At 36.2% G+C, this 27,640-nt stretch overlaps 1 protein-coding gene across 1 annotated transcript in view; it reads right to left on the reverse strand.

Annotated features, from left to right (window-relative positions):
- The window catches only part of PKHD1 (PKHD1 ciliary IPT domain containing fibrocystin/polyductin), a 469,911-nt gene that overhangs the window by 26,321 nt on the left and 415,950 nt on the right, over nucleotides 1-27,640 (reverse strand). Inside the window, 4 exon segments of the mRNA XM_025419015.3 lie at nucleotides 1,835-1,942; nucleotides 9,206-9,293; nucleotides 10,466-10,601; nucleotides 20,904-21,918. Coding sequence (XP_025274800.3) covers nucleotides 1,835-1,942; nucleotides 9,206-9,293; nucleotides 10,466-10,601; nucleotides 20,904-21,918 — 1,347 coding nt within the window.

The following is a 27,640-nucleotide window of genomic DNA, read 5'->3' on the forward strand; positions in this document are numbered from 1 at the left end:
CCATTCAAAATATATACTTGGAAATCCCGTGGTCAAGAACACTGAACATGGATCTCCATGGATCTATACTTAACATAAGGACACTTTCATAGGTACTTAAAGGCTATTTGCCTTGCAAAATTAAAATTGATAATAATATATTTGACCTCAGAAGGTAATCCTGAAGCTATGTAGCAGTAAGAGCAGAAAAATTGCCCAAGATTTGGAATTAAGGGATAAAAGTGATTACTGATCTGATCAATGTCATACCGGAGACTTTAAGTTTATCAAATTCCCTGGAACATATTTTTTAATATTAATTATGCCCAGTCTTGTTAATTTGTAAATTAGTAAACTGCAAATGATTTTGCTCCAGTAAAGGTGCAAATGGTATCAATAGACATGTCATCTCAAAGGTTACAGCTTTATTGTCCTGTATGCAATGTGGCAAACTTATTTCAGCTTGGCTATGTGATCCATATCTCTCAAATGCTCTTTGTCTTATGCTTACTGTTTTACTGAGATAATCTCAAATATTCTTTAAACCAGATTTGCCATCTTCCTGGTACCCTCACTTGTGAGGTAAAAAATTTGTTGACAAATACTCATTATATATTTTCACAAGAGCCATATTTTTCACTTTTTGAGAAGTACACTATGACTGTTTGAATTTAAGTTTCATGAGGGATAACTAATATGTGGACTTACTTAAACATTTGTTGTTGGGCTTTGGATATCTCACATCAAAATATGGGATTCTTCTGGCCATTTCCATTAACTAACTGGTTTAAATCCAGTAATGATTATTCAAATGTATTTCATAAAACTTTGCATTATCACACCTGTGTATTAATGGCTTTCCACAGTTGCATGGCTTTCACATCAGACTAATTTTCTGCCCCAAATCAATAACTGATTACAAATATCAATTGTACTTTTTTAGTTCAAATGTGGGGTTAGCATTTTTAGAATTCTTTTCATACTCTCTTAGCTAAGGAATTTTTTTTTTCTGGTAAATCACAATAATAAATGGAAGAGTTAAATCTCCTTTCCCCCTCCTCCACCCCAGTGGATTACTCTGTGTCTCTATTAGAGCCCAATATTTTAAAAAGAGTATGTCAAAAACTATACTCTCAAAAAAAACCCTCAAAAATGCAAAACAAAACAAAAACCTCCATTCTTACATTCTTGCAGGAGAAGACTTGGCTCTATTATTTGTGGAAATGAGAGAGGAGTATTTTGCATGGGCTCATTTGAAGTTTAATTAACATGTTATCTACTTCAAACTTATTGAGTAGTATTGCCTTCTAATAAAGCAAAAATTGTCAAGAAGGGGGAAGACTTCAAGGTTTTGTCAAGAAGAACTGGAGCATATAGACAATTTATACACACCTTATATATCTCTACTTCTAAAGTACCAGGATTTTGAATGGATATGATTGCCATTTATGGAGTTGGGAGGAGGCAGTGGTTGAGGAGGGCAGAAATCGTAATATAAACTCAATATCCCATGACTCTTCTTATTAGTTGAAATGTTCTAATTAATATCTAACCAAATGCCACCACATGTCAGAGAAATATTAAATAATAATTTAAGAAAAGCATTCAAAGTAAATTTTAACAACTAGAAGAAAATGTACATTTGGATCCTTGCTTACCAGAATTCTTCTGGAGCTTAATTTCTACATGTGTTCTTGCTTTTCAAACCTTAATGATATAACCAAGTGAATTTTTTCTCTAAGCTGTGACGACTTCTTATTCATGATAGGAGCTCTTCCCATCGTGAAAGAGAAGGGGCTATTTTTTGTTTTTTAAAAAAGAAACAGATAGTAGAAACATACTCTGCTGATATTACCTGGAGGGGAAGTGACAGTAAAAATAAAGTGCCAATTTGACCCAGAGATCAAAACTGCCAGGTTGGAGAAGCTCACATAACCATCTTGACTTTCTGCCTGAGTACACCCTACAAACAAACACAGAAACACAAAGCGTTAGTTACCTACTCAAGAGCAGTTTCTTCAAGTCTTCTCTGTAAAGAGGCAATTGGACAATAATGGAAAATAAAAAGATTTAATGAAAGAGATTATGAAATCCATCAGGCTTTTCTTAGATAAATCTTGGAGCCAAATAATCCAAGAGAGAATAATAATAACAACAGTAATCGAAAGTTTGCTAGGCCAGATAATGTGCTTTATATACATCATTTTAAATAAACTACACAACAGGAGATAGATAAGTTTATGGAAAGTGAAATTACTCGGTGTTCAGATTATAACTCCACATCCGCCTGATTTGAAAGTTTGCATTCCTAACCACTACTATATGTTGATTATTTTATTATTAAATGTCTGTCAAGAAAGAAAGTCTGTTATCTTATAGGTGGTCACTTTCTAGGTTCTGACTCTCTTCTATTCAAGGGATCTGTAGTTTATGTAGTGGCAGAGTTAGGCCAATAGAGCAGGACCACAGCAATGCATCAAATCATGACTGAGAAAGGCTACCCTGATTTAGCAACTTGGGTTGCTTGCACTGTGGTTTCCTTGAATAAAATGCAAAAAAAAAAAGAAAGTTTACGTCTTCTAACAATAGGCCATCCATTTTTAAAGTGGAAGAAGGCAACTTAACTCAGGATCCCATTCTCAATGCCATTAATTAGTTTTCTAACTCCACCATCCTTAAATTACTTTGCTAATTAACAGCTGCTACAGTTCACTCTGGAAATGTCACTATGATTGATATGATGGACAATGAGTTAGGAGAGTGATCTTAAAGTTTATAAATTGTTTTGAGATCTTTAAGGCTGAAAGGTATCATAAAGATATAATATGCTTAGTGTTACATTTTTCAATTCAATTGCTTAATCCTTTTTGTGGCAACATTGTCTTTCCTCATCAATTTTGCAGAGCTAACAAAAACTCCTTTTTCAAAAACATCTTTTCCTTCATCTCTTCAGCATCCCGAAATAAATAAAATGCCCAGAAAAATGGAAATAAATAAGCCAAGACTCAAATAAATGATAGGCGCCCAAGATAAATGCAGTTTATTCTCTTTAAAACCTATATGCATCAAAATTATGGTCAATAAACTCTTGCAAACAATGAACTGCAGAGTACAGATGTTCAACATGAAATCGTTTGCTGCAGTTTTTCCTTTGACAAACGTCCTTATTGTTCCCATCTTTGGAGGAATACAAAGCAGCATTTAATCGAAATGTGTCCGTCGAGCACAGTGAGTTTGCCTCGTAGAACAGCCGCCAAACTGCCTAATGGAAAGTGTTTTAGCTCCAAATGGGTTTGCTTTTGTGTTAAATACCAGCTTGCCTCAGAGATCTCTACAAAGATTCCCATATATATCTATGATATTCTCAGATTTGAAGCATATGTGCCCAAAAGCTGAGGCAGTTGTTGCCAAGTACAGTACATTACTCCAGGGTTCATCATATCTCTGGAATGGTAATTGTAAAATATACAAGTGCCATCGACAGGCTCCCTGATCAAGCTGGTATAAGCAATGTACTGGCTGGGGGAACTTGGGATGAGATGGGATGCTGGGCTTGAAGCAAGACTGAAATTGACTCCATGACTTAACAGAGAGTGCTACTGATTGTGTTTCTGTGGGCCCTATGGTTTCCAAAATACTTTCCAGCCCTAATTCTCTCCTACAGTCATCCCTTTCACCCCTAGCTATATTAGCAAACTGATAACATCATTAATGTTGAGACTTTATTTTTTTAATATCAAAAATGTATTTTTTCCTATTATAATCTATAATTAAATATTAAAGGGTCTATAGGACTCTTAAATAATTATCTTCCAGTATATAAATTCACCTTTTTTGTTAACTGATTATAACCTCCTTTTTTATTTAGGAGGATTTACTGATACAAAAGAACATAAAGTTAAATTACAGGATGAAAGACTAGACTAGACCTACAAATATGGTTTTGTTGTTATTTTGTCTTTCACTGGGAAATACTTAGAATAAGCTAGGTAATCCATCCCAAATTGTTTTGGTTCCACTCTTTCTGAAGTTTAAGAGAAGCATTTTATGATGGCTTCAAGAGATACTTTCACTCATATGAAAAAGGGTGCTTTGGTGATGTGGGCATTCTAAAAACACACAACTCTGTAAAATTGTTTCTCTACTTCATGACACACACACAAATGTGTGCATAGAAACAACTTCAGCCCATTCCTCATACTTCCTCAGTGAATCCCCCAAGATTAATCCAGATGAGTCAGCTGGCTGAGTGTGACATTGTTAATTGAATAAAAGAGCAAACAGTTTAATTCATTTTGCATGGCCACAATATGATTCTAAGCTAGTCAATGATATCTTTGGAATAACTGAAAGAAAATGAATGATTGGGACAGGGTGTCAGGAGTGGGACAAAGTAAACATGGAGGATGAGTAAGGTATGGTACATAATGAGGTATGGAGGATGGATAAAAAAAAACAGAATATGGGTAAGGTGATGAGTATGGGTAATGTTTGAAGAATGGTGAGTTGTGGAGTATGAGTAAGGAATAGAGTCTAAGTAAGGTATAACAAATGGGTAAAGGTATGAAGCATGGTTAAGGAGTATAGGTAACTGAACTGTACATGTCAAAATAGTTATGACAGCAAGCTTTTGTTGTATATATTTACCACATTTTTTAAGAAGGAATATGGGCAAGGTGTAGAGTATGACTAAAGATGTGAAGTAGGGGTAAGGCATGGAGTATGAATGAGGTACTGGATATGGGTAAGTTATAGAGTATGGATAAGGTATTGCTACGGACTTAATGTCCATGTCCCTCCAAAATCCCAATGTGGAAACTTCATCTCCTGTGTGCTGGAATTTGGAGGTGGGGTCCTTGTGGACTGATTAGTGCTCTTATAAAAGAAACTCTAGGGGTGCTTGGGTGGCTCAGTCGATTAAGTGTATTCTTCTAAAAGAAAGAAGAAGAAAGAAAAAGAAAGAAAAAAAGAAGAAAGAAAGAAAGAAAGAAAGAAAGAAAGAAAGAAACAAAGAAACAAAGAAAGAAAGAAACAAAGAAAGAAAGAAGAAAGGAAGGAAGGAAGGAAGGAAGGAAGGAAGGAAGGAAGGAAGGAAGAAGAAGAAGAAGAAGAAGAAGAAGAAGAAGAAGAAGAAGAAGAAGAAAGAAAGAAAGAAAGAAAGAAAGAAAGAAAGAAAGAAAGAAAGAAAGAAAAGAAGGAAAGAAAGAGAGAAGAGAAAAAGAAACTCCTTTGGCCATGTGAGTACACAGTGAGAAGATGGCCACCTGTGAATCAGGAAGCTGGCCATCACCAGACATCAAATTTGCTGTACCTTGATCTTGGACTTCTCAGTCTCCAGGACTGTGAGTGGTAAATTTTTGTTTTTGTTGTTGTTGTTGTTTTAAGATTTTATTTATTTATTCATGAGAGACACAGAGAGAGACATAGGCAGAGGAAGAAGCAGGCTCCCTGTGGGGAGCCTGATATGGAACTTGATCCCAGGATCCCAGGATCATGACCTGAGGCAAAGGCAGATGATCAACCACGGAGCCACCCAGGTGCCCCTTTAGTTGTTGTTTATAAGCCACTCTGTCTACAGTGTTTTGTTATAGTAGCCTGAAAAGACAAAGACAGATCTGGAGTGTGTATAAAGTTTGGAGCATGGATTCTTATCTATATGAGCATGGAATACGGGTATAATGTGAAATAGAGGATTAGGGGTAGGTGAGCTTCAGTATCTAGGTGAGGACAGTTGATGTGCACATTACTGAAACATGGAAAAACAGCAGAAAATTGGTATTTTGACACTGTCGTCTTAAGATTAGAAGGGATTGTTATATCTTCTGAATTACTGTTATGTCTTCTGAATCTCATAGCAAAATGACACCAACAGCTACGTGGCATTGAAGAATGGACAGAATACATCATCAGAGCAGGCAGTTTAAAACTACCTGATAATACAATTTTGAATGTTTAATTTTCATATTGGCCAATCCTGGATTGCTTTGCTTAACTATCTTGCTTTCTTTATGATGTGGCTTGTTTCTGTGAATTTGCATGTCCTTATCATTTTGGGCTGTCCTCTTTCCTTGGGATTTTAAACCTAAGGTGTTTCAGGCTTAACTGCTTTGGCAAAAAAATGACCAAGAATAGCAAAAATATGAGTCAGCATTATGGGTGTTACTTTCACCAAAGTGAGTAAAATATACATTGTTATGAGTGGAAGAATGGAAAATATGGAGTCTGTGAGGTGAGTCTCACAGAATAAGCAGCATTACCTGGGCCTTTAAAGTTGAATTGTACAAATGAAGAGTGGACAGGATGCTCAGGAGAGTAACAAAACTATGAAAGTTTGGGGAAATAATTTTTGTGCACAGGCTGAAAAGATTTAGTTTCTCAATAAATAAGTAGATAGGATAGGGAATTTATAGGCCAAAATAGTTGAAAGGCAACTTGAAAAAAGATAGCAAAGAAATTTATAGCTCTAATAAGAAAGGAAGAGAATGAGACAAACCTGAGACAGGGTTTTTGAAGCTATGAAATATTTAATCATGAAATGTCAGTTGCCTCCTCAAGAACATTTTCAGAAGGGACTAATTCTGTTTTTCTGGAGTTGATGAGGGGTAGCTTTGCAGGAAAACAAAATGTATAAGCTAAATAGGCAGTGATATAAAAAACTTCTGGGATTAATTCATTAAAAACTATGTTGAGTGATAATTCATTAACTTAGAAACTTTATCATAAGAATTTTATATCTTTCTTTTTTTTCAAGACAATCACAAAGAATGGAAGGACAACAGGAGAGACAGGTGTTTTATGCCAGATGACAGTAATAGTTCAGGCCAAAAAATAAATTCAACTAGCAGGAGAGGTAAGATTTAGCATTTATTTCTACAATGGATTTATTCCTATATATTTTAGTGTTTCATATAGTTTACAGAATCCATCTGAAAGAGTTTAGGCTCATAGCCAGGATAGAGCAAGAAATAACAGTAAAGTCATGGCTTATTCTTGGAAACCAGCAATTTTATAGATATTTTGAACTGGTAGATGATTCATTTACAAGTTTGAGGAAAAAAAAAATTACAGACAACCCTAAACCAATAGAAATGTCTTGACCAACTCATGAAGTACATAAGAAAGCTGATAAGCTCATTTTTTAAAAGTTATTAATGCACTCTCTAATTTTGGTTCTAACTGTTGCCTGTGCACTTGATGTCAGATCTATGAAATTATTCCTAAAACCAATGTCAAGATTTCATTTATTTTTTCTAGGGGTTTTTTAGTTTCAAGTCCTTTTTTTTTTTTTTTTTTTTTTTTTAGTTTCAGGTCTTATGTTTTAGATTTTAATCCATTTTGAGTTACATACTCCAAATGATGTAAAATAATGCTCCAATTTCACTCTTTTCCATGTGGATATCCAGTTCCCCAACACTATCTGTTGAAATGTCTATCCTTTCCCCATTGTGTATTCTTGGCTCCATTGTCAAATATCAGTTGGCCGTATATGTGAGGATTTATTTCTAGGCTCTCTATTCTGCTCAATTGGTCTATACATTTATCTTTAGGCCAGTACCATACTGTTTTAATTTTTATAGTTTTGTAATACACTTTAAAACTACAAAGTGTGATGCTTTCAGTTTTGTTTTTCTTTTTCAAGATTTCTTTGGGTATTCAAGATCTTTCATGGTTCCATATAAATTTTAGAATTGTTTTCTCTATTTCTGTAAAGAAACACTATTGAGATTTTGATAGAGATTGCACTGAATCTGTAGATTGCTTTGGGTAGTATGGACATGTGAAGCAAAGTTAGACAAGATGCTTAACACCACTAATCATCAGGGAAATGCAAACTAAAACTCCAATGAAATACAATCTCACATCTATTAGGATGGCTATTGAAAGAAAAAGAGAAAGAAGGAAAAAAAAGAAAAAGAAAGAAAGAAAGAAAGAAAGAAAGAAAGAAAGAAAGAAAGAAAGAAAGAAGAAAGAAAAAGAAAGAAAGCAAGCTGGTAAAGATGTAGAGACACTAGAACTCTTATACACTGTTGATGGGAATGCAAAATAGTGCAACCATTATGGAAAACAGCATGGAGGTTCCTCACAAAAATAGAAATAGAATTACCATATGATCCAACAAGCCCACTTCTAGATATTTATCCAAAAGGATTGAAATCAAGATCTTAAAGAGGTATCCAAATCTCCCATATTCATCGCAGTGCTATTCATACTAGCCAAGATATGGAAACAATCTAAGTGTTCATCAACAGATGAATGGATTTAAAAAATGCCATATATGCATACAATAGCATACTATCCATTAGTCTTAAACAAAGAAAATTCAGAAATATGTGACAACATAGGTGAATCTAGGTGAAATAAGCCAGTCACAGAAGGACAAATACTGCATGATTCCACTTATATGTCATATCTAAAATAGTCAAACTCATAGAAGCAAAGAATAGAATGTTTTTTTTTTATTTTTTATATGAACAAGCTGCAGGGAAAATAAATGAAGCTAGCAGTGGTCCTAGGACTTACTAGGAAGGCAATAGAGGAGAAAGAAAGATGGAGAGGGAGACGTAAACTCTGAGAGCCTACTCTGGGCCAGGTGCTTTGCATTTGTCATAGCATTTATCCTTCATAACACAGAGTATTTCTATTTTCCTATAGAAACCACATCATAGGGGTGCCTGGATGGCACAGTTGATTAATAATTCGACTCTTGATTTTTGGCTCAGGTCATGATCTCAGGGTCATGAGATCAAGCCCTGAGTGGGCTCTACACTCAACAGGGAGTCTGCTTGGATTCTCTCTCTCCTTCTCCCTCAGCCCCTCCCCCCATGTCATGTACTCTCTCTCTCTTTTAAATAAATAAATATATCTTAAGAGAAAAATAAAAGGAATAATATCATATCTGTGACTTGCTCTCTGGGACAGTCCATGACACTGTACCAGAATCACTTGTCTTGGGGACATGCTTTTTTTCTTATATCATATTAAGGATACGATTATGACAAAATGGTCCTTATCATGCAAAGGGAGAAAAGGAGGTGGCTTTTAAGTATTTACTGCCGGTCTAATCTTCCTTTTTACAGATATGGCATTGTAGACTGGGGATAAAGGAGATTTCTTCCAAACTACCCATGATATTGAGTATTACTGACCTTGCTAAAGATTCAAATCGCTGCAAACATTTTCTTTCAGATGTAGTACTAACAGGTGTCTGAATGTCACAGGTACCTACCTTTCAGCACTGGATCTGATGTCCCTTCCAAGGAAACAGAAATGGCCCAAGGTTCTGATGGGGGACCCAAGGACTCTATTCTCTGATTCTGGAAATAAGAAAAAAGGGTGGGGGGAGTTGAATTGAGAGGAGAATTTTATGAAGTTATCTCAAACAGTAAAGGACCCTGAGAGAATTTTTTATGAAACATATTCAGTAGAGATAGGTAGAGGAAAGAAAATGATGAATATTTTCTTATGTTAAGAATATATCAAAATTAGTTTATCAAAAAAAGAGTATGGGGGGTACCTGGGCGGCTCAGTTGGTTAGGCATCTGTCTTTGCCTTGGGTCACAATCCTGGGATCTTGGGATTGAGCCTGATATGCGGCTCCCTGCTCCCAGGGAGTCTGCTTCTCTCTCTGCTCCTCACCCCCCTCCCCTACCCACTCCTGTTAGTGTGCATGCACACACTCTCTCTCTTTCTCAAATAAAATTTTTGAAAAAAAAATAAAAGAGAAGATAATGGAGATTATTGTAGGAGTATTTGGGGCAGGTCAGTGAAGAGGTGAAGAGAAAATCAACCTTACAGGAGAGGACAGTGGTATTTCCATTGAAGATTAATAAGGAAGGTATGATTGAGCAAAGGAAGCAGGGCTCAGCTGTCTGAGTGCCAGATTATACTTCCAAAAGGACAAATTTCCAAGTGTTGACCTCAATCTCACCACCTTCTTCCCCATGCAATCATGTCAGGGGTATATATGTACAATTAAGAGTAGAAAGCTTATTTCACTACTTTATTTCCCTTCCTTCCCCACATGACTTTAGTAAATATGGAAGAAATAAGATAGAATCAGAGGACACAGACACTAAAATTAGAATCACACAGACGCCTCTGTTGATGATTTACTTAACCACATATAAGAGGCATCATTTAAAATAACATAAAACTGTAATGCAGATGTGATAACAGACATTCCTTCATTAGCATATGGAATGATTTCTTTGGGAAGGCTAGATTTCCAGGAGATATGAAAGACCCGCTTCAAGAATTTGCTTGGGGAGGGAAAGTATCAGGATTTTATTTTTACTTTTCATCAGATCTTGGGCACTCACAGGAAGCGAGAGGAAGCCAGACCTCAGCTGTGAGGTAGAAGGCAGACGACAAAGTACACAGAGGTTCTCAGGGCAGCAGACAGACAGCCACTTGGTAAATGTGTGACATGTGCCCCATAAGACATGCTCCCAGCTCTAAGAGAGATGCGTACCCAGGAACCAGTTACCTGCTTATCCAGAAAAACAAGCCGTGGCTGTACTGTAAGCTCCTTTCCCACTTCTCCGTCTGAAGGCTGGACGAGGACCGAGAGAGCATAGGGCCGGATATATATGAAGTTCCCAGTTTTAAAACTGCTTGCATTTCTGGCACATGTTGACAAAAATAGAACACATCCATAAGGTTACAGATATCATAACAATTTCTCAAGTGCATTATTACCAGTGAAAATATTTACATTGGCTGTTGTTTCTAGAAACTTCATAATGTATTATATGGAAAATATGACCTTATAATCAAACAATAATTAAATATTTATTTTTCTGTGTTTGTTTAGCATTGATAAAGGATGGACTGGTGTGTGGGAGTGGAAAGAAGCACAAATTACAAACTTGGATTTTTATCACCGTTCCTTAATATCGGCCCCAAGAATGCCTTACCAGACTAAAATGTTTAGAAGGTGTAGATATGTTCACTAATCTGCTCGTAAACCAGCTCTCCCCCCAAAACTCTGATTTGTGGTATTTTCCAATTTTTGTGGTATAAAGACTTCTACCATGGCTGATTCGAGGTACCAAAATGATGTCACTGAAAGAATTGGAAAAGATGCCTGACAGCAAGCTCTGACAATAGCACTGTTCTGCACAAAATAGCTTAAGGACTCCTCACAACAACCCTTTCATATTTACATTCTCCACAGTGTGCTTGCACTAAATAGGCTCAATAACTGTGGAATTAATTGATTAATTTATTTTAATTGAATGAAGCCCTTAGGGAGAATAATACCTTAAAATTAATATATGCTGAGCGCTTACTGTGTACCAGGAACTATTCTAAGCTTTCCACATATAAACCCAGTGCATCTTTAAAATGACACTGTGATGTAGGTACTTCCAGTTAAACTAGAAGAAACTGAGACTCAAAAGGGTTTAAGTAACTTGTCAAAGGTCTCACAAATGATCAAGGTCTAGAGCCGTTAATCAAGGAGCTATATTATTTTTCACCCCTTACAAGCATGTTAATTGCTAATGTGACTCAGTAATAAAATACAATAAACATAAAATGGTTATGCAATTCATGATACCTCAAAATATCTTTTTTCCCAAAGCTTTGGTGTTTTTTCTTTTCTTTTCTTTTAATATTTTATTTATTTATTTGACAGAAGGAGAGAGAGAGCACGCAAGCACACAAGCAGGCAGAGTGGCAGACAGACAGAGAGGGAGAAGCAGGCTCCCTGCCAGCAGAGAGCCAAATGTGAGACTCAATCCCAGGACCTTGGGATCATGACTCTAGCCAAAAGCAGACACTTAAGTGACTGAGCCATCAGGTGACCGAGCTTTGGTGTTTTGATGACCAATACAGCTCTATTAAAAGAATATTATAGATTATATATCCATTGTCCTATTAAGCCTATTGTGTATATGCATCACAGCCATGCAATAGATTTTTAGCAATTACATGGTGATATATAGAAATCATATCACACATATTACCCTAGTAGAGGGCATCCTTTGTTGACTTATTCTCAAAACAGCCTAGGTCAGTTCTAACAAGGCTTTGATTAAAAAAGAAAGAAGAGGAAGAAGGAGGAGGAGGAGGAGGAGGAGACAGCTACTCTTCCCCAATTAAATGCTTCTTTATTCCCCAACCATTTTTTTCTTCCTCTTTCACCTAAGGAGAAAAGGATAAAATATTTATTTAACATGGAAGGTGTATGTCAGGCAAAGATGACAATTCATCCTAAAAAGAGGAAAGAGTGGAAGAGCGAAAGAGCAAATTGAGTGGATCACAAACTACGAAGTTTCTGTAGGAAGCATTTTCTCCCTCCCCTGAGAATCCTGGGTGAACAAGGCCAGGGTGGTCGTATGTGGTCCTAGGAATCCCCTTTGGTCATCTACTGGCTAAAGCTCTGACCTCTGTGCTAGAACCACTCACTGGGAATTCAACATACATTAGTTTAATCATCATTTATTAGTTTGCTTAGCCTGAATGAGTAAGTTTTCTTTTTTTAAGGGGAACTATTTAAATCAGATTTTTAAAATCCATGCTATTAATCCTATCCTTCCATGGGGCCCAGATTATTGGAAAATTCTAACATTGTTACCAGATCCTATCTCTCCCCTAAATCCTTTCTTAAATGCTTTCTGATGTGGGATAGGGTGCAGGCTAGCAATGGGGTTAAGGAAGCCAGAAGACTCCAGCGCAGATCCTGACGTAAGTACATTGCCGTCTAGAGATGAAGAGATGGGAGTCAACTGCCTGAAAACCTGCTGAAAGGCTCGTCCCTGACACATTTTAAAGTTTATTGTGAGCAAACATCTCTTATTAAATGTAAACAGCATCTCACTGGAGGTCAGAGACTTGCTGCTACAGCATATCCCAAGGTAATACCACTTTAAGCTCCGCATAAACTCTTAAGCAGTTTCTATCCTAAAACCTGACCGTAGGTGGTACAGTTTTTTACGATATGTTATAATAGTGCAATAAATCTGTTAGCTTAAAATCGAATCTCCGTGGCCTTTTAGAGAAATCATCATTAAATGCAGGGTCCTGTTAATGATGCCATCGAAGTGAAATTGTTTAATCTGCTAAGGGGGTGAAAGGTCACCAAATGAATTTTTTATAATACATCAACTTGACACGCAATAGGGAAAACTGTAATAGATAAAAGCAAAAGAAAAGGGCACTGTCTTCTTCTGATAGGTCAATAGCAGCCAAGAGAGTCACTCATCCACGTTCCTTTCACGATGGGGCTCCTTTTGCATTTAATATGGACACCCAATTAATACCTCAGCACCACAGACAACCTCATTTTAGGTGACTTATAGCAATTTCTCCCCCTTCCCTGAAATGAAAGTGATCACAATACATCATAGCATTGTGCGAATTAACGTTAATTGATTCAAGTTACCAAGCAATGATGGGCCACTTATATAATCTAGGCGTTATTGGGTGCTAGAAGGGATGGAAGGAAGATTAGATTCCAGTGTCCGTTGCTGTGACGACGGGAGTCACCTGACGCCTTGTTAGACAGTTGTAAGGTTCTATTGCTGGCCCCAGTGGGGTCGTCAGTAAACTGGAGTGATGTCCAAACATCATTAGACGCTGCTCCGATATTAAAGCAAAGGGATTAGCAACTTATTGCAAGCAACCTGGATTTGTCATTGTGCTGTCGTTATCCAATTTCCAACTGCTAATGTGACTGTAGCCTGCAGGCAGAAGGACCTACAGCCAAACTTTAAAAAATAGGGGAGGAAAGTGCCCTCCAATCCTCCCAGTTTTAACCACTATTTAACAGCTTCCAATACCCAGTCAAGTATGTGAAAGAATTTACCCCCCTTTGATGATGCTTAAGTACAAGCTAAAAAAAAAAAAAAAAGATCAAGAGAATACAGGCATTTCCCAATTCTGAGATCACCACTATTCACTCCAGCTCTTGATTTTCAATCTGCCAGATCTGAAATGCTTACTTTTTCAAGAGGAAAGGATTATTTCTATTTGCATGGCAAACTTGGAAAATAAACAAATAAGTTCTGTTGAAAGCTGGTTCTGGGCAAGACCTATGGGGGTGGGCTGAAGGTAGGACTGTTAGAGATACTTAATTGTTCTTTCTTCAACCTTCACCTCCTCAAAGTTAAGTCAGATTTCTGTAAAAGTGCCCCATGTTTCTATTAAATGTTTCAGTTGTCCTATATTTTCAATTCTTCCTGTTTTAAGTAGGCTAGATAGAGCAGAATCTATATGTGCCATGCATGAGGTGACTGGAATTCCAAAGAAGTTTGCAAGATTCCATACCTGGAAGAAGAAAGTAAGCTCTCTAGTCAACTCAGTTTCACAAACACGTTAACCCTTCCAACTATGTCCAAACATTGTTCTATGCACTGTGAGATGTGCAAACATAAATAAAACACCATGACCTCTGTCACTCAGGAACAGAGTCCCCCCACCCACTCCCTATACAGTCTGCAAGGCAAGAATGACTTTCCGGAGTACACACATACCATTTTACTTATATTTCCCAGTCCTTGTCCTCCCTATTAAACTTAGCCAGATGCCTTTAGCTGCTGTCAACTCCTAGGGAGAGAAGAGGGAAGAAATGGCTTAAGATCTGATGGTTTCCTTCTGGCACAACAGAGTGGTTCCAAACCTGGTACATGGTAAGCACCTAATACATGTTACTGTAGTAACATTATGACAGATCAGTGCCCATCATGCATTTCTCTGCTCTTAGGTCTTCATATGCCTCTGGAAAGCCATTACCTATCTTGGCCTGGCCAATCTCAAGTTCTGGCATATTTCTCATTTGGTATGCTTTGTGCTATGCTCTAGTATTTATTATTAAGCTCTGTGGTTCTTTGAAATTACTCATTTCAAATTGAGACTCCAGTAACCCTAGGTGTAGGTTGCAGTGTGCCAGGAGTATATAAAGGCAGAGAATAAACATGGCACATCTTCCAACAAGGTCAACCCAAGGGTTAAAATCTAAGCATTTTAGGTAGAGAAACTCATTTAAAATAATATTTTGTAATAAATCTATCATGACTATCTTATCTGGGATATTGGAAACTCTGAATACATTCTTTAAGATCACACACAAACTATTCAAAATGTTCTGTTTGCATTAGGGTGCTGTAGCAGTCATAGTGCAGCCAGGAAAACAAGAGCCAAGATTTATTTGCTGGGAGATATTTAATACAGGATATTGGTTACACAGGAATATCAGAATAACGAAGAAGCCAAACAGGTTACATTTCACTGCAACAAATATTTAATGGTTATTTATTTGCATGACTCTATGCTTAGGCACTCTTGGGAATATAATAATAAATTGAAGCATTGACCACCTAATAATTATTACAAAGAGAAAAATACACTACAGTTAATATAACTAAAGTTAATTTTATAAAAAACTAGACTAACGGTGAAGCAGGTTCATACTGAATTAATTTCTTTATAATTATACATAGAATTAGATTCAATATGACATATTCTTGTTAAATAGTTGTACAAATGTTTGTTTTGCCTTTCCATTAATTTTTAAATCTCTAGATTTTCATATGAGCCATATAATTTTCTGGATATAATAGCTATTCAATTAATGTTTGGGAACTAAAAGATATTGAAATCTAAGCTTTTATGAGTCCTTATTATATCTACCTACAACTTCACCATCTGTACACAGAGATCTTAGTTACTTGATTTTAAGGTAGCATGGTTCAATTTTAGAGTTAGAGCTACATGCAAATGTGATTGAGAAACTGCTGGATACAGATATGTGAGTGGTAGCAATGGATTACAGTTACATCCTGTTTATAATAAGGAAAATAGCAGAAAAATATAACCTGCAGAAGTAAAGTCAAGGATTTAGTGGTCTGGGGCCAATTAGTGTAAGAACAATGGTCCCTAAGGGTATCACTGCAGAAACAAGACTGTGAAATAAATGATAATTTTAATGATAACCATGAGTCATCAATAAAAATGTGAATGATCTACATTATTTCCCACTTAATAAGGGTCGATAATATGTGGGGGATTTTTTTGTTTTGTTTTTAGTTTAAGTGATGAATGCTTTTAAAAATGTAGTGATAAAAGGAACAATTTTTAATTAAATGGAAAGTTTGCCTATGCAAAGCATTTCATTTTCCTTAAAAAGCCAGATATATGAAATACCATTAAGACAATTTCGCCATCCACCTAGCTCAACAAAGCAGTGAATTTGTATGGTAGCAAAAAGAAGAAAGAGCACAGAAACATTCTTCAATGACAGATCACTGTTTTTTGCCATGAAGGAGGAAAGAGACAAGCTGGCAGTACAGAAATCTCTTCCAGGATGAACCTTCTGCCAGCCTTGAGAAGAATGTCCTCCCATGTTGACAGAAAATTCTGTTCTTATATACTCAATAGCTGTTTCCTAGAAAGCAGGTGCCTGGGGATATGGAGAGGTTATACAAGAGAAGATGCTAAATGAGACTGCACATCAATAGACTAGTTAGTCTCACCAATGGTCTGAGCTAGTTCTCTTCTCTATTCCAAGTTCATTTGAGAAGCTGCTATTTACAGAGTAAGGGAACTTAAAAAGATGCTAAGGTGATGGGCTCAAGAACTTACAGAAAGCCACTCATACAATGTCTTGCTCACCCTCATTAGAACCATTTTCAGGAGCCAAGGATCCTGGCAATGTCATAAACAGAGAACTTTATTTGAGATAGCATATTAGGTCTTTATTGCTGCATGACAAATTACCATAAACTTAGTGGCTAAAATAATACAAATTTATTATCTTTGGGTTATGGATTAAGAATCCAAACAGGCTTGGCTGGGTTTACTTCTGGAGCCTCTCAGGAAAAAACAATTTCTAAACTCATTCAGATTGTTGGTGGAATTTATTTCCTTGTGGCTGTAGAATGGAGGTCCATATTTCCCCACTGGCTGTCAGCCAAGGTCCATTCTCTATTTATTCCACCTGCTTTTTTTTTTTTTTTTTTAACATGTTCTCCCTTCCATCTTAAATCCAGTGATGGTTTTAAGCTCTTCTCACACTTTGAATCCCTCTGTCTTCCTCTGTGGCCAGAGGAGGAGAAAGCTCTCTGCTTTAAAGGGCTCATGCTATTATTTGGGCCCACCTTGATAATCTGGGATATTCTATCTTTGGGTCAACTGTGCCACATAACGTTCTGTATTGAATGAAGTTCTATCTCACTATATTCATAGATATTTGGGATCAGGGCAGAACATCTTTGGGAAGCCATTTTAGAAATTTTGCCAACAATAAACAGCCTTGGCATTTCAATATTTAAACATCCAAAAAGATACAGATATATTTAATTTTACTGTAGGACAAAGAATATTACTTAAAGGTGTTTAAAAAAAATATATATATATATATTTTTATGATAGGCATACAGTGAGAGAGAGAGAGAGAGAGGCAGAGACACAGGCAGAGGGAGAAGCAAGCTCCATGCACCGGGAGCCCGACGTGGGATTCGATCCCTGAATCCCGGGTCTCCAGGATCGTGCCCTGGGCCAAAGGCAGGCGCCAAACCGCTGCACCACCCAGGGATCCCAAAAATATTTTTTAATTAAACGGGAAAGGGAGAGAAAAGGGAAAGAAAGGAGAAACATTTGAGAGCAAAAATCAAGTTCCTACTGAAAGAAAGGTAAGCAATATAAAATGTGTCCTGCCAGGATTCCGGATGAAAAACAATATATAAATAAGACTTCTGTGGAGAATGCTTAGTTTAAAAAGGGCAGATTGAATTTATGGTTATCTCTGTGCCCCCAACTCCACTGAAATTACTGAAAAGCATAAATATAAATAAAATGGTGTGAACCATTAGCATAAATGGTTTTGTAAACTAACAAAGATAAAGACAAAGAAGAAGAGAGAAGTATTGACAAGAGGTCAATGAAGTTTTGGAAGGTAGAAAACAAGTTCCTGGAACGGACTTAGCCAAGTGGACAAAATTTAAATCCAGATGCCTCTAGGAGAGAATAAGACCAGGAGAGGCCAATTCACAGTGTATCATTTAACTAAAAAATAGAACGAATTCCATTTTTCCTCCTCAAAAATAAATTGGTAGCTTTTTTCGTTTTTTACTTTGGAAAGCAGGTAGTATTCCGCTTGAAAAGTAAATGTCCAATATGGCCTCAATTTGTTGAAATGCATGCAAACCCATTAAATTAGCAAGAGTGAACCTCTTGAGAACATCTATGGTGTTTTTTATTGAAAGGCCTGCGTTTCTGGGCTGATTCTGCTGTGTCAAGGTCAGTTCATTAGCTTGTCAATGGCTCTCCAGTGAGTTCAATGGAAGTCCCAACTGACACTGATCAAAGTTGAAAGAAACAGGGCTGGCCTGAGGCCTGCATAGGGCTCCAGGGTTGTTTAGCATATTGTGCAATTCTTTGGACCATGGGAAATCTTGCTAATTTTCATTCAATCCCTTAGGACAAGGCATTTCTTATTCTGTAGAGATTTATTCAGATATACTTAAGAAGCAGCTTTTCCTTATCTTCAGAAGATTTGCTTTTTGCCTTACATTTGAAATCTCTCTTAAAATACTAGAGGGACACAGAGAGATAAGGGAATAGAACATATCCCAACAGAAAATCGATGCTATAATATACATGTTTGGCAGCTTCTTATTAAATCAGAAATATCTGAGTCAAAAGTGAAAACATGATGGCTATGATGGATAGTAGGCCATAAAGGTGATCTCTTCTCTGAAGCTGTCTCATCTCTTCATAATAGAAAGATCGCCCACAGATATGTGTCTGTACCTAAACTGGTACTGGTTCTATTCTCCTTGCTGGGCTTCCTCTGCTATACATCCATTGCTTCTACTCTGACTTTTCTCTCCTTGTAGTTAAAGGCTAAATATTCACTGAGTCTTTTTTTATACATCACACAAAAATCAGTTATTTGGGAATGATGACCTGTTAGAAAAGCTCAATACTATAAAATCTAAATAAATTTTAGCAATGGATTGGCCCCTTTTTCTCTCTAGTCAGTCAGTCATACATGTATTATATCTATAAGAACTCAATGGGATCTAAATGAAATCGGGCTAAAGGAAAAAGATATTTAAATACAAGCTAAGATGCACTGGCATCATTTTTTTTCATATTCTTGATTCTTATATTACCATGCATTCATTATATATAGCATAATGACATTGATGACATGGTGAAGGTTTGTTGGTTGGTAAAAATAGCCAAGATTTAATAGATTCTGAGCAATCCACATAACTAAGAGTACTTTTTAATTTTTTTTTTTTTTTACTTTTTAATTCTAAGATAATTCCTAAAGTCCTTCAACTCAACAAGAATTCAAGGGAAAAAACTGCTTGAGTTTCCTTTTGATATCTCTCATACATATTAATGTACTGTCTGGAAGATGAATATCTATCTATGTTATAATTCAGGTAAAGTATGACACAAAAACACTAGCTGAGCTTTCATTTGGATATATTGCTCTATATATAAAAAAGGCAATAAGTATATTAGTTAAATATGACTAACAATGTGAAGGTGTCTTTTTTTGTTTTTACTTTGTTTTAGACCAAATCCCATATTCATTGAAGATGGCATATGGAAGTAACTAATATCCATTAAATATCAATTGCTTATTAATACTACCACAAATAAGATGAAAAAGCAGTAACATCAGAATAATCTAAAAGAATATGAATGCTTTAAAATCTATTGAATAATATAGATCAGAATATAAATAATCTTACCTATACCAGGGACCCAGTATCATCTGAAAATATGCACTGGTTTGAGCTTATTTTCTAGTGGTGATGACAAATTTGTAGGGAATACCTATGTTGCCCACCTTTAGCCCGTTTTAACTAGCAATATTCATTTATATATGTTTCTTAAGCATTATAACAAGTTCATTTTGTCTCTCAACCTGGGCTATCATTTTTCGGTTCTTTTGCATCTGCTAAAAATTGAAGCTTGGGACTCAGTCTTTACTTTATGAGAGATACTTTAGATGAACTTGGGCTAGTCAATTAATCCGTTGGCTAACACAATCTATAAAATTGAGAGTAATTTACACTTGACTTCCCTTATTGTGTACTTCCCATGCTTTTCCACTCACTAAATTCAGATAACATTCAGATAACATTCAGATAAATTTAATTCTGAAACATCTATTAACAGAAATCTGGTGGAGGATTCCAAAATATAAGTGTTTACAGTCAGAATAATATAGCACAAGGGGTGTTACAGATCTTATACAGGTCTGTGTCATAAATGTAGTTGGCAACAGGAATACTCCTGGTCATACAATTTGACAAAGGCATCCTCTTCAGGGCTTTATAATTCTAGGCTAAATAAGACCCAATCAGTCACTGCATTACCCTAGTAAACTTCTAGTCACCTCCAAATTTTTCCTAAACATTAGCCCCTTCCCCAGCTCTATAGGAAGAATTATTATCATCCTCCTCAATACTCAATTTTTAGCTTGTAGCTTGTTCAATTGTGATAGGTAGTGTTTCTGTCCCTTAAGGCAAAGATCATATCTGTTTCACCTTAGCAATCCAGGAATCTAGCTTACCACTTAAATTCATTACATGAATAAATGAATGAACAAATGAACTGAAAACAAGCTGCTTTGGAAAAATTTCTTCCTACATGATTTTCACTTTGAGGTACCAAAATAGAACATTTTCAACTACACAAAATATAGAATAGTCATGAAAAATATAGATTTAATAAAAAAATTTTAAATTGAGAATTAAGTCTATAAGTGACTCTCTAAGTTTTTATTCTTTTTTTTGTTTTGTTTTTTTGTTTTTTTTGTTTTGTTTTGTTTTGGTTTTTAAGTTTTTATTCTTATCTTAAGCATACAGGTTCTGTGATTCAGTGGAAGTCGACTGACATTTGCAATATGTGCCCAAGAAATCAGCCCTTGTCTAGATGTTATCATAATTAGTACTCACCCATAGTCAGTGACTCCCTTTGGCTGAGTTACCAGTAAGGCCCCAATAGTCATATTCAGAACATTCTCTAGTACTCCGGTCTGTTGAGCAGTGATAATCTGGTGAGCCAAATTCTGTAATTTGTTACTTGTTAAATATGAAATCAGTCTAGTGCTCCTTATTGTTGGCAGATCACCAATTTCAATGACTATCACTTTTGAAGCAGTTTCCATAATGGTTGGTGATGGGACCCTATATGAACTCATTTCCGTCATAAGAGGTCTTCGTTGACCGACTCTGTAAGGACTAGCACAAGTCACAGTTGGGCAATTGCGCTTTCTCTTTGCTTTATTGTCAGCAATGGCCTTTAAGGTTGCTTCATTGCCAGGCATCTCATGAATAAACCTGATTTGATCTTGGCTAACCTGCAAGAAGTCAGTTAGTCTTTCAAGGATGATGATTTCCCAGCCTTTTTCTAGAACTGAAAACATCACAGTGAGGGCCAAATGAATAGAGACACCTGAGTGTATTTCAATGGGCTCCTGTCCTTGTAGGACAACATACAAGAGGTTATCCAAGATGCTGAAATAGTTGGAACCAATTGACTCATCTAGCAATGAGGAAGTTGATTGAACCATAATGGGTGGAATGAAACTTTCCCCTATGAAAACACGGGGGTTCTGAAGTTCATGGTAGAATACAGCCAAAAGAAGCTTGGAGGTACTTCTGTTCCCCAATAGAAAAAAACGCAACACTTGGGGAGTCTGATCCACAAAGCAGATCTTGGTGATTTCTCTGGTAGGTAAAATGGAATAGAAAGTAGATGCAGACCCTGAAGTAGAACAGGGAGCATCGGCATTTACACTACTAAAGGTGTCGACAAAACCACGCGTAACAGATACAACTGGATATAACTTCTGCATTGCCCAAGTGGCATCAGCATTGTCAAGAATTAGAATTGCTTGGTCAGACTGTTTGCAGATGTAGCCTTGTATCAGGGCTCGGTATGTACATTTCTGTTCTTCTCTAAATGTACCTATAAAATAAAAGAAAATAAGTAATATACAAACCACAATCTCTCAAAGATGATTTGCAATCTATCATCCTTATTATCATCTGTAACTTCACGAAACATTTATTGAACTCAAGTGTGCTAGATACTGAGTGTGTAAAGAACTCTGGATAAAATATGAAAGGGTACATACATTAAATAACAGCTATGGATAACCTAAGTGTACATGTTACATAATATACATTATTTAAAAGTAATCATGGGGATGCCTGGGTAGCTTAGCAGTTAAGCATCTGCCTTTGGCTCAGGGTATAATCCCAGAGTTCTGGGATCAAATCCTGCATCGGGCTCCCTGCATGGAGCCTGCTTCTCCCTCTGCCTGTGTCTCTGCCTCTCTCTCTCTCTTTGTCTCTCATGAATAAATAAATAAAAATCAAGAGTAATAATAGATATAATAGTTCAGTGAAAAAAAGAGTTGAGTCAAATAATTAAGGAAAAGGAATAATCACTAAGGCCTCCCTAACAGAAAAAGGATAGGGGAGAAGGAGATAATAATATTTAAGTCAATGAAAAAAGAGGTAGATTGAGGGGGCTGGAAGGAATAATTTATGGACGTGTATTTTTAAAAATATTTTATTTATTTATTTGAGAGACAGTGAGCATGAGGGAGGTGAAAGGAGAGTAGAGGAAAGGGAGAAGCAGGCTCCCTGCTGAGCAGGGAGCCCGACATAGGGCTCCATCCCAGGACCCTGGGATCATGACTTGAGCCAAAGGCAGATCCTTAACTGACTGACCATCCAGGTGCCTGTATGGAGGTGTATTAAAATTGAAGAGGTATACTGTGAAAGGGTGTGAAAAAGTTTGGATGTCAGACTATATGATTGTCTTCATTTTCTCTTTTCTCTAAACATGAAGAATTTTTAAAAAATACAAGAAGAGGAAAAGAATAAAGTAGTAATTTGGGGGTATTGATACTAAATAGAGCCCAAGTTGAGGATGATTGGGGCTAATCAAGACGTTTAGAGAAATAGCATTATCCATTAGTCCTACTTAGCCTCAGGATTGGAACCAAAAAATCAAATTACTACATTTGGGCATAATCTAGCCTTCTCCTATTTCCTTCCTTCCATATGATATGATTAGAAATCTATGCCAAAGCTGCCTTTGATATCCATAAAATTAATTACCAACATGTTGCTTCAGGAGTAGGCCACATGGTTTAATTTTGCCTCAATAATAATAGCAACAATAGTCAAAATTATGAAGGAAATTGTAAAATGTTTCCATCTGAATAATAATGAAATCTTAGCATCAAAATTTGTGGATTTAAGGTTCTGCCTTACAAATTTAGAAAACAAGCAAAACAAATCCAGAGTAAATAGAAGAAAGGGAATAATAAATATAACAGCAGAAATCAATGAAATAGAAAAGAAAGAAACAAAGAAGCAAAAATAAAAGTGAACAAAGCTAAATTTGATTCTTGGAAAATATTAATTAATTATTTAACCCACTCACTAGACTGATAAAGATAAAAAGGAAGAGCATAAATCACCAGTTTCAGGGATGAATGGTTATTACTACAGATCCTACAGACAAAGGTTAAGAAACTACTAAAACAAACTTCATGCTAACAAATTCAACAATGTAGATGAAATAGACAAAAAGAAAACAGATACAGAATAAAACAGAAAATTCAAATTGTTCTAACTCTTTAAAGTAATTGAATTCACTAAATTGAATACTAAATTATTAATTTAAGTAGAGATTCAATTATCAAACATAAAAGAAGGGTCACTTTTAACATAATATGTTTTCTCCCTATGGTCATATAATATGGAAACCCTAATGTAAATCAAGAATTATTTTCAAAAACATGGAACCAGTATGAAGGGAATTAATTCCATGATCTTAACAGATATGGAAATTGTGCCCTGAGATTCTGATAAACAGCTCTACTATAGATATATCCTTTTGAAATGAGATATTTAGGGGGCCTTCCTAAAAAAAACAAAACAAAACAAAACAAAAAAAACCACTACTTTCCTTTTCTTTTCTTTTTTTAATTTTAATTTATTTATTTATGATAGTCACACACACAGAGAGAGAGGCAGAGACACAGGCAGAGGGAGAAGCAGGCTCTATGCACCGGGAGCCCAACGTGGGATTCGATCCTGGGTCTCCAGGATCACGCCCTGGGCCAAAGGCAGGCGCCAAACCACTGTGCCACCCAGGGATTCTCTACTTTCCTTTTCTAAACTTTACAGCTCACTCTCCTTCTTTTAACACGTTTTTTTTTTTTTTTTCTTTTTTAGCCATGTTGATGTCATGTCAATTATTCATTCACATTCTATCCAGTTTTATAGATGTCTGATTTTGTTCCTCCTGGTTTTGATTCAGGAGATATAACATCTTTTAAAGTGATCTCTACAGATTGCTAAATTTTAGGAACTATCCCTAACTAAACTAATCACTCTCTTATTTGATACAATTCTCAATCATTCTCTGCTACTAACTATAAGTAGTTTGATAAATTACACAGAATTTGTAAGTGTCAGTGCTTCTAAGGGGTTATTTCTCAAGGTGAGGGACTATATCTCCTATTACCACAGGGCTTAACACAATAACTCAAACACAGTAGATGCTTCTTAATATGTATTAGTTGATTGATGTATAATGTCCTTTTCAAAACTCTTATTTTTAAAATAATTTTTAGGGCAGCCCAGGTGGCTCAGCAGTTTAGCACCACCTTCAGCCCAGGGTGTGATCCTCAAGACCCTGGATTGAGTCCCACGTCAGGCTCCCTGCATGGAGCTTGCTTCTCCCTCTGCCTGTGTCTCTGCCTCTCTCTCTGTCTCTCATGAATAAATAAATAAAATCTTTAAAAAAATCTTTAAAAAATAATAATTTTTATCAATTCTTTCCAAGTATCTAGTTATAAGATTATTTTTCTATAGCTTGAATACATTTTAAACCAACATATGACAACAATAACAGAATATACTACAAAAATTTATTATGAGACTCGCCCCCTTTAATATATGACAAAGCTCAATACACTGAGAAATCCATCTATTTCATATGAAACCATAAGATTGAAATTATGGCTGATTATATTTATATGAATTTTCTTATGTTCCTAAAAATATTATTGATTTGTTTGCAAAAGAATTATGTTATGACAAAGCATTTTTTCCTATACTAACTCATTATATAAATACACATGTAGAAAAATGAGTATTTATTTCTATTCCTGATGGCAAGTGCCTTCTAAAGCTAAAATAACAAAAATGGAGGATTTCTAATGTGATTTAAATATTCTTTTACAAAGAATTTTTTTTTTACAATTTATTTTATTTTACAAAGCAAGCTCAGGTATAAGGTGATAGAATAGAAGTCACTGTCAAATTTTTATAACCTGTTGGAATTTTGTAGGAGTTAGATTATGAACCCCAAAAACCAGGCAAGAAATTCAATAAACATTTACTGAATTCCCTGTGCATGTTTAACCTGTCAACAGGAAGATTTTGTTACTATGTCTCTTCTCTCTTCATTGTTAGGAGTGAGTTACCTTTCTGTATTATTAAGCGTTGTGATGTGATAAAGATTAAATGCTAAGCGCATATGGCTACTCAAATATGTAGGAATTATTTGCTTATTTAAACGTAGTTACCTTCCTTATTCAGAGTAGTGCAATGCCAATTACACACATTGTTTCTATTCCTAATGTATTCATTTTTGTGTGTGTTTTGAAGCTCTGTGTGTGAACATCTCACTAAAAGGAACACATGCTTTCTGATGCTGAGACATTTGGTTGGAGACTTACTCCCATGACCTCCACGAAGTCAATAATTAGTATCTCCTAAGTTACATAAAAAAAAGTTTCATGAAACATTGGTTATTATAAAATATTATCCCCCATGCCTTCCTTCCTATACCCCCATAAGATGGAAGACAAAACATTTGATCCAACGTAAGTAAATAGAATACTTAAATTACTTCTTTGTTTCAGGTCTTCTTGACAAAATATAAAACAAATGAAATACTTTTCCTCCAAAATCATACACCCTACAATTTTTGCTATTCTAGGAATAGCACTGTAAAAAATCTGTAATAAATAATCTACTAATTATATTTTCAGGCTGTCCAGCTTATGAAAGAGTGTTTTTCTGGCCCACATGTTTAGAACTGTCAAATGTGGAAAATTTCTTATGAAGTTTTCCTCATGTATGAGCTGTAATATTTCAATAGCTTTTTATAGAATAACTTTTGTGGCACGGTCAATTAAAAAACCTACTTCTCCTCCACCTCTCACTTTCTTCTCATGCCTTAGGATACATTTGTAACACAGGAGACCCAGAGTCTGGCTCCTGTTTATCACAGCATGGGCAAGTTGACATAAATGGCTAGTAAGAACTTTATATAGAAGTGATTTCGAATCACAAAAAACAGACCTTTTTACACCCATACCAAGTGCATGTCCAGCTCAATTCTCTGTTAGCTAGATCTTAAAAATGCTTGTATCCATTGTTACCCACCCTCTCAGTGCTTATGATGGAGGAGAATTTAGAGCCAGGAGAGTGTTAGCTTAAATTTTCATTAAAATATCTCAAATTTGCAAATTTTACAAAAAAACATAGGGCCAGGGGATCCCTGGGTGGCACAGCGGTTTAGCACCTGCCTTTGGCCCAGGGCGGGATCCTGGAGACCCAGGATCAAATCCCACGTCGGGGTCCCAGTGCATGGAGCCTGCTTCTCCCTCTGCCTATGTCTCTGCCTCTCTCTCTGTGTGTGTGTGACTATCATAAATTTAAAAAAATAATAAAAATAAATTTAAAAAACATAGGGCCATGCATGGGCAGCCCAGGTGGCTCAGCAGTTTAGCGCCGCCTTCTGACCAGGGTGTGATCCTGGAGATCTGGGATTGAGTCCCATGTTAGGCTCCATGCAGAGCCTCTTCTCCCTCTGCCTGTGTCTCTGCCTCTCTCTGTCTCTGTGTCTCTTATGAATGAATGAATGAATAAATAAATGACCTTAAAAAAAAAACATAGGGCCATGCAAACTCATTGCTAGCATTCCTTCTGGAATCTTGATAGTGGCCTGTGTAAGCAAAGACCCTGAAACCTCAACTTTACCACCTTCACAGTAAGTCAGCCTGGATTGTAGAGAGCCAATGAGCAAATGCCTTGGATATGCTTAATAAGATATCATGGGAAAACAGGATGACTGGGTTCACTGAGATTAGGTTTCTGCCTGTGACTGAGAAGAAGGGGCAGAGGGTCACAGGTATTAAAGATATTTTCAAAGAACCAATCATATGAAGCATAGCACATCTCAGCTACAAAAGGAGAGAAATGAAGTAAGGGATGTTATATACAAATAATACTTGAAAAAATATAACAACAACCAACATTTATGGAAGACTTTGTCTGTGCCAGGTATTCTCCTAGAGAAGCCTTGAAGATGAGATGAACAGTAAGAGACTGAATATACCAACAGACAATAGCCATACCATACACGAAAACAACTCTGATTCATAGTCAGCAGTGACCAAGCCAAGAAACCGGTTTATTATTAGCACAACCAGTTGAGGAAGGTCACATTTCTATCTGTATCTAGTCCGGGATGACCAAACAGTAACCTCTGAAAAAATCAGCCCCAAATAGCTAGCACCTGATTAATAATTGTCAACTTCCCCCTCTCCAACTGAGGACCAAATGAAGAAAGCCAAACACATGCCTCTAATCAA

This window comes from Canis lupus, chromosome 12, assembly GCF_003254725.2.
Source record: "Canis lupus dingo isolate Sandy chromosome 12, ASM325472v2, whole genome shotgun sequence".
NCBI classification, from domain to species: Eukaryota; Metazoa; Chordata; class Mammalia; order Carnivora; family Canidae; genus Canis; species Canis lupus.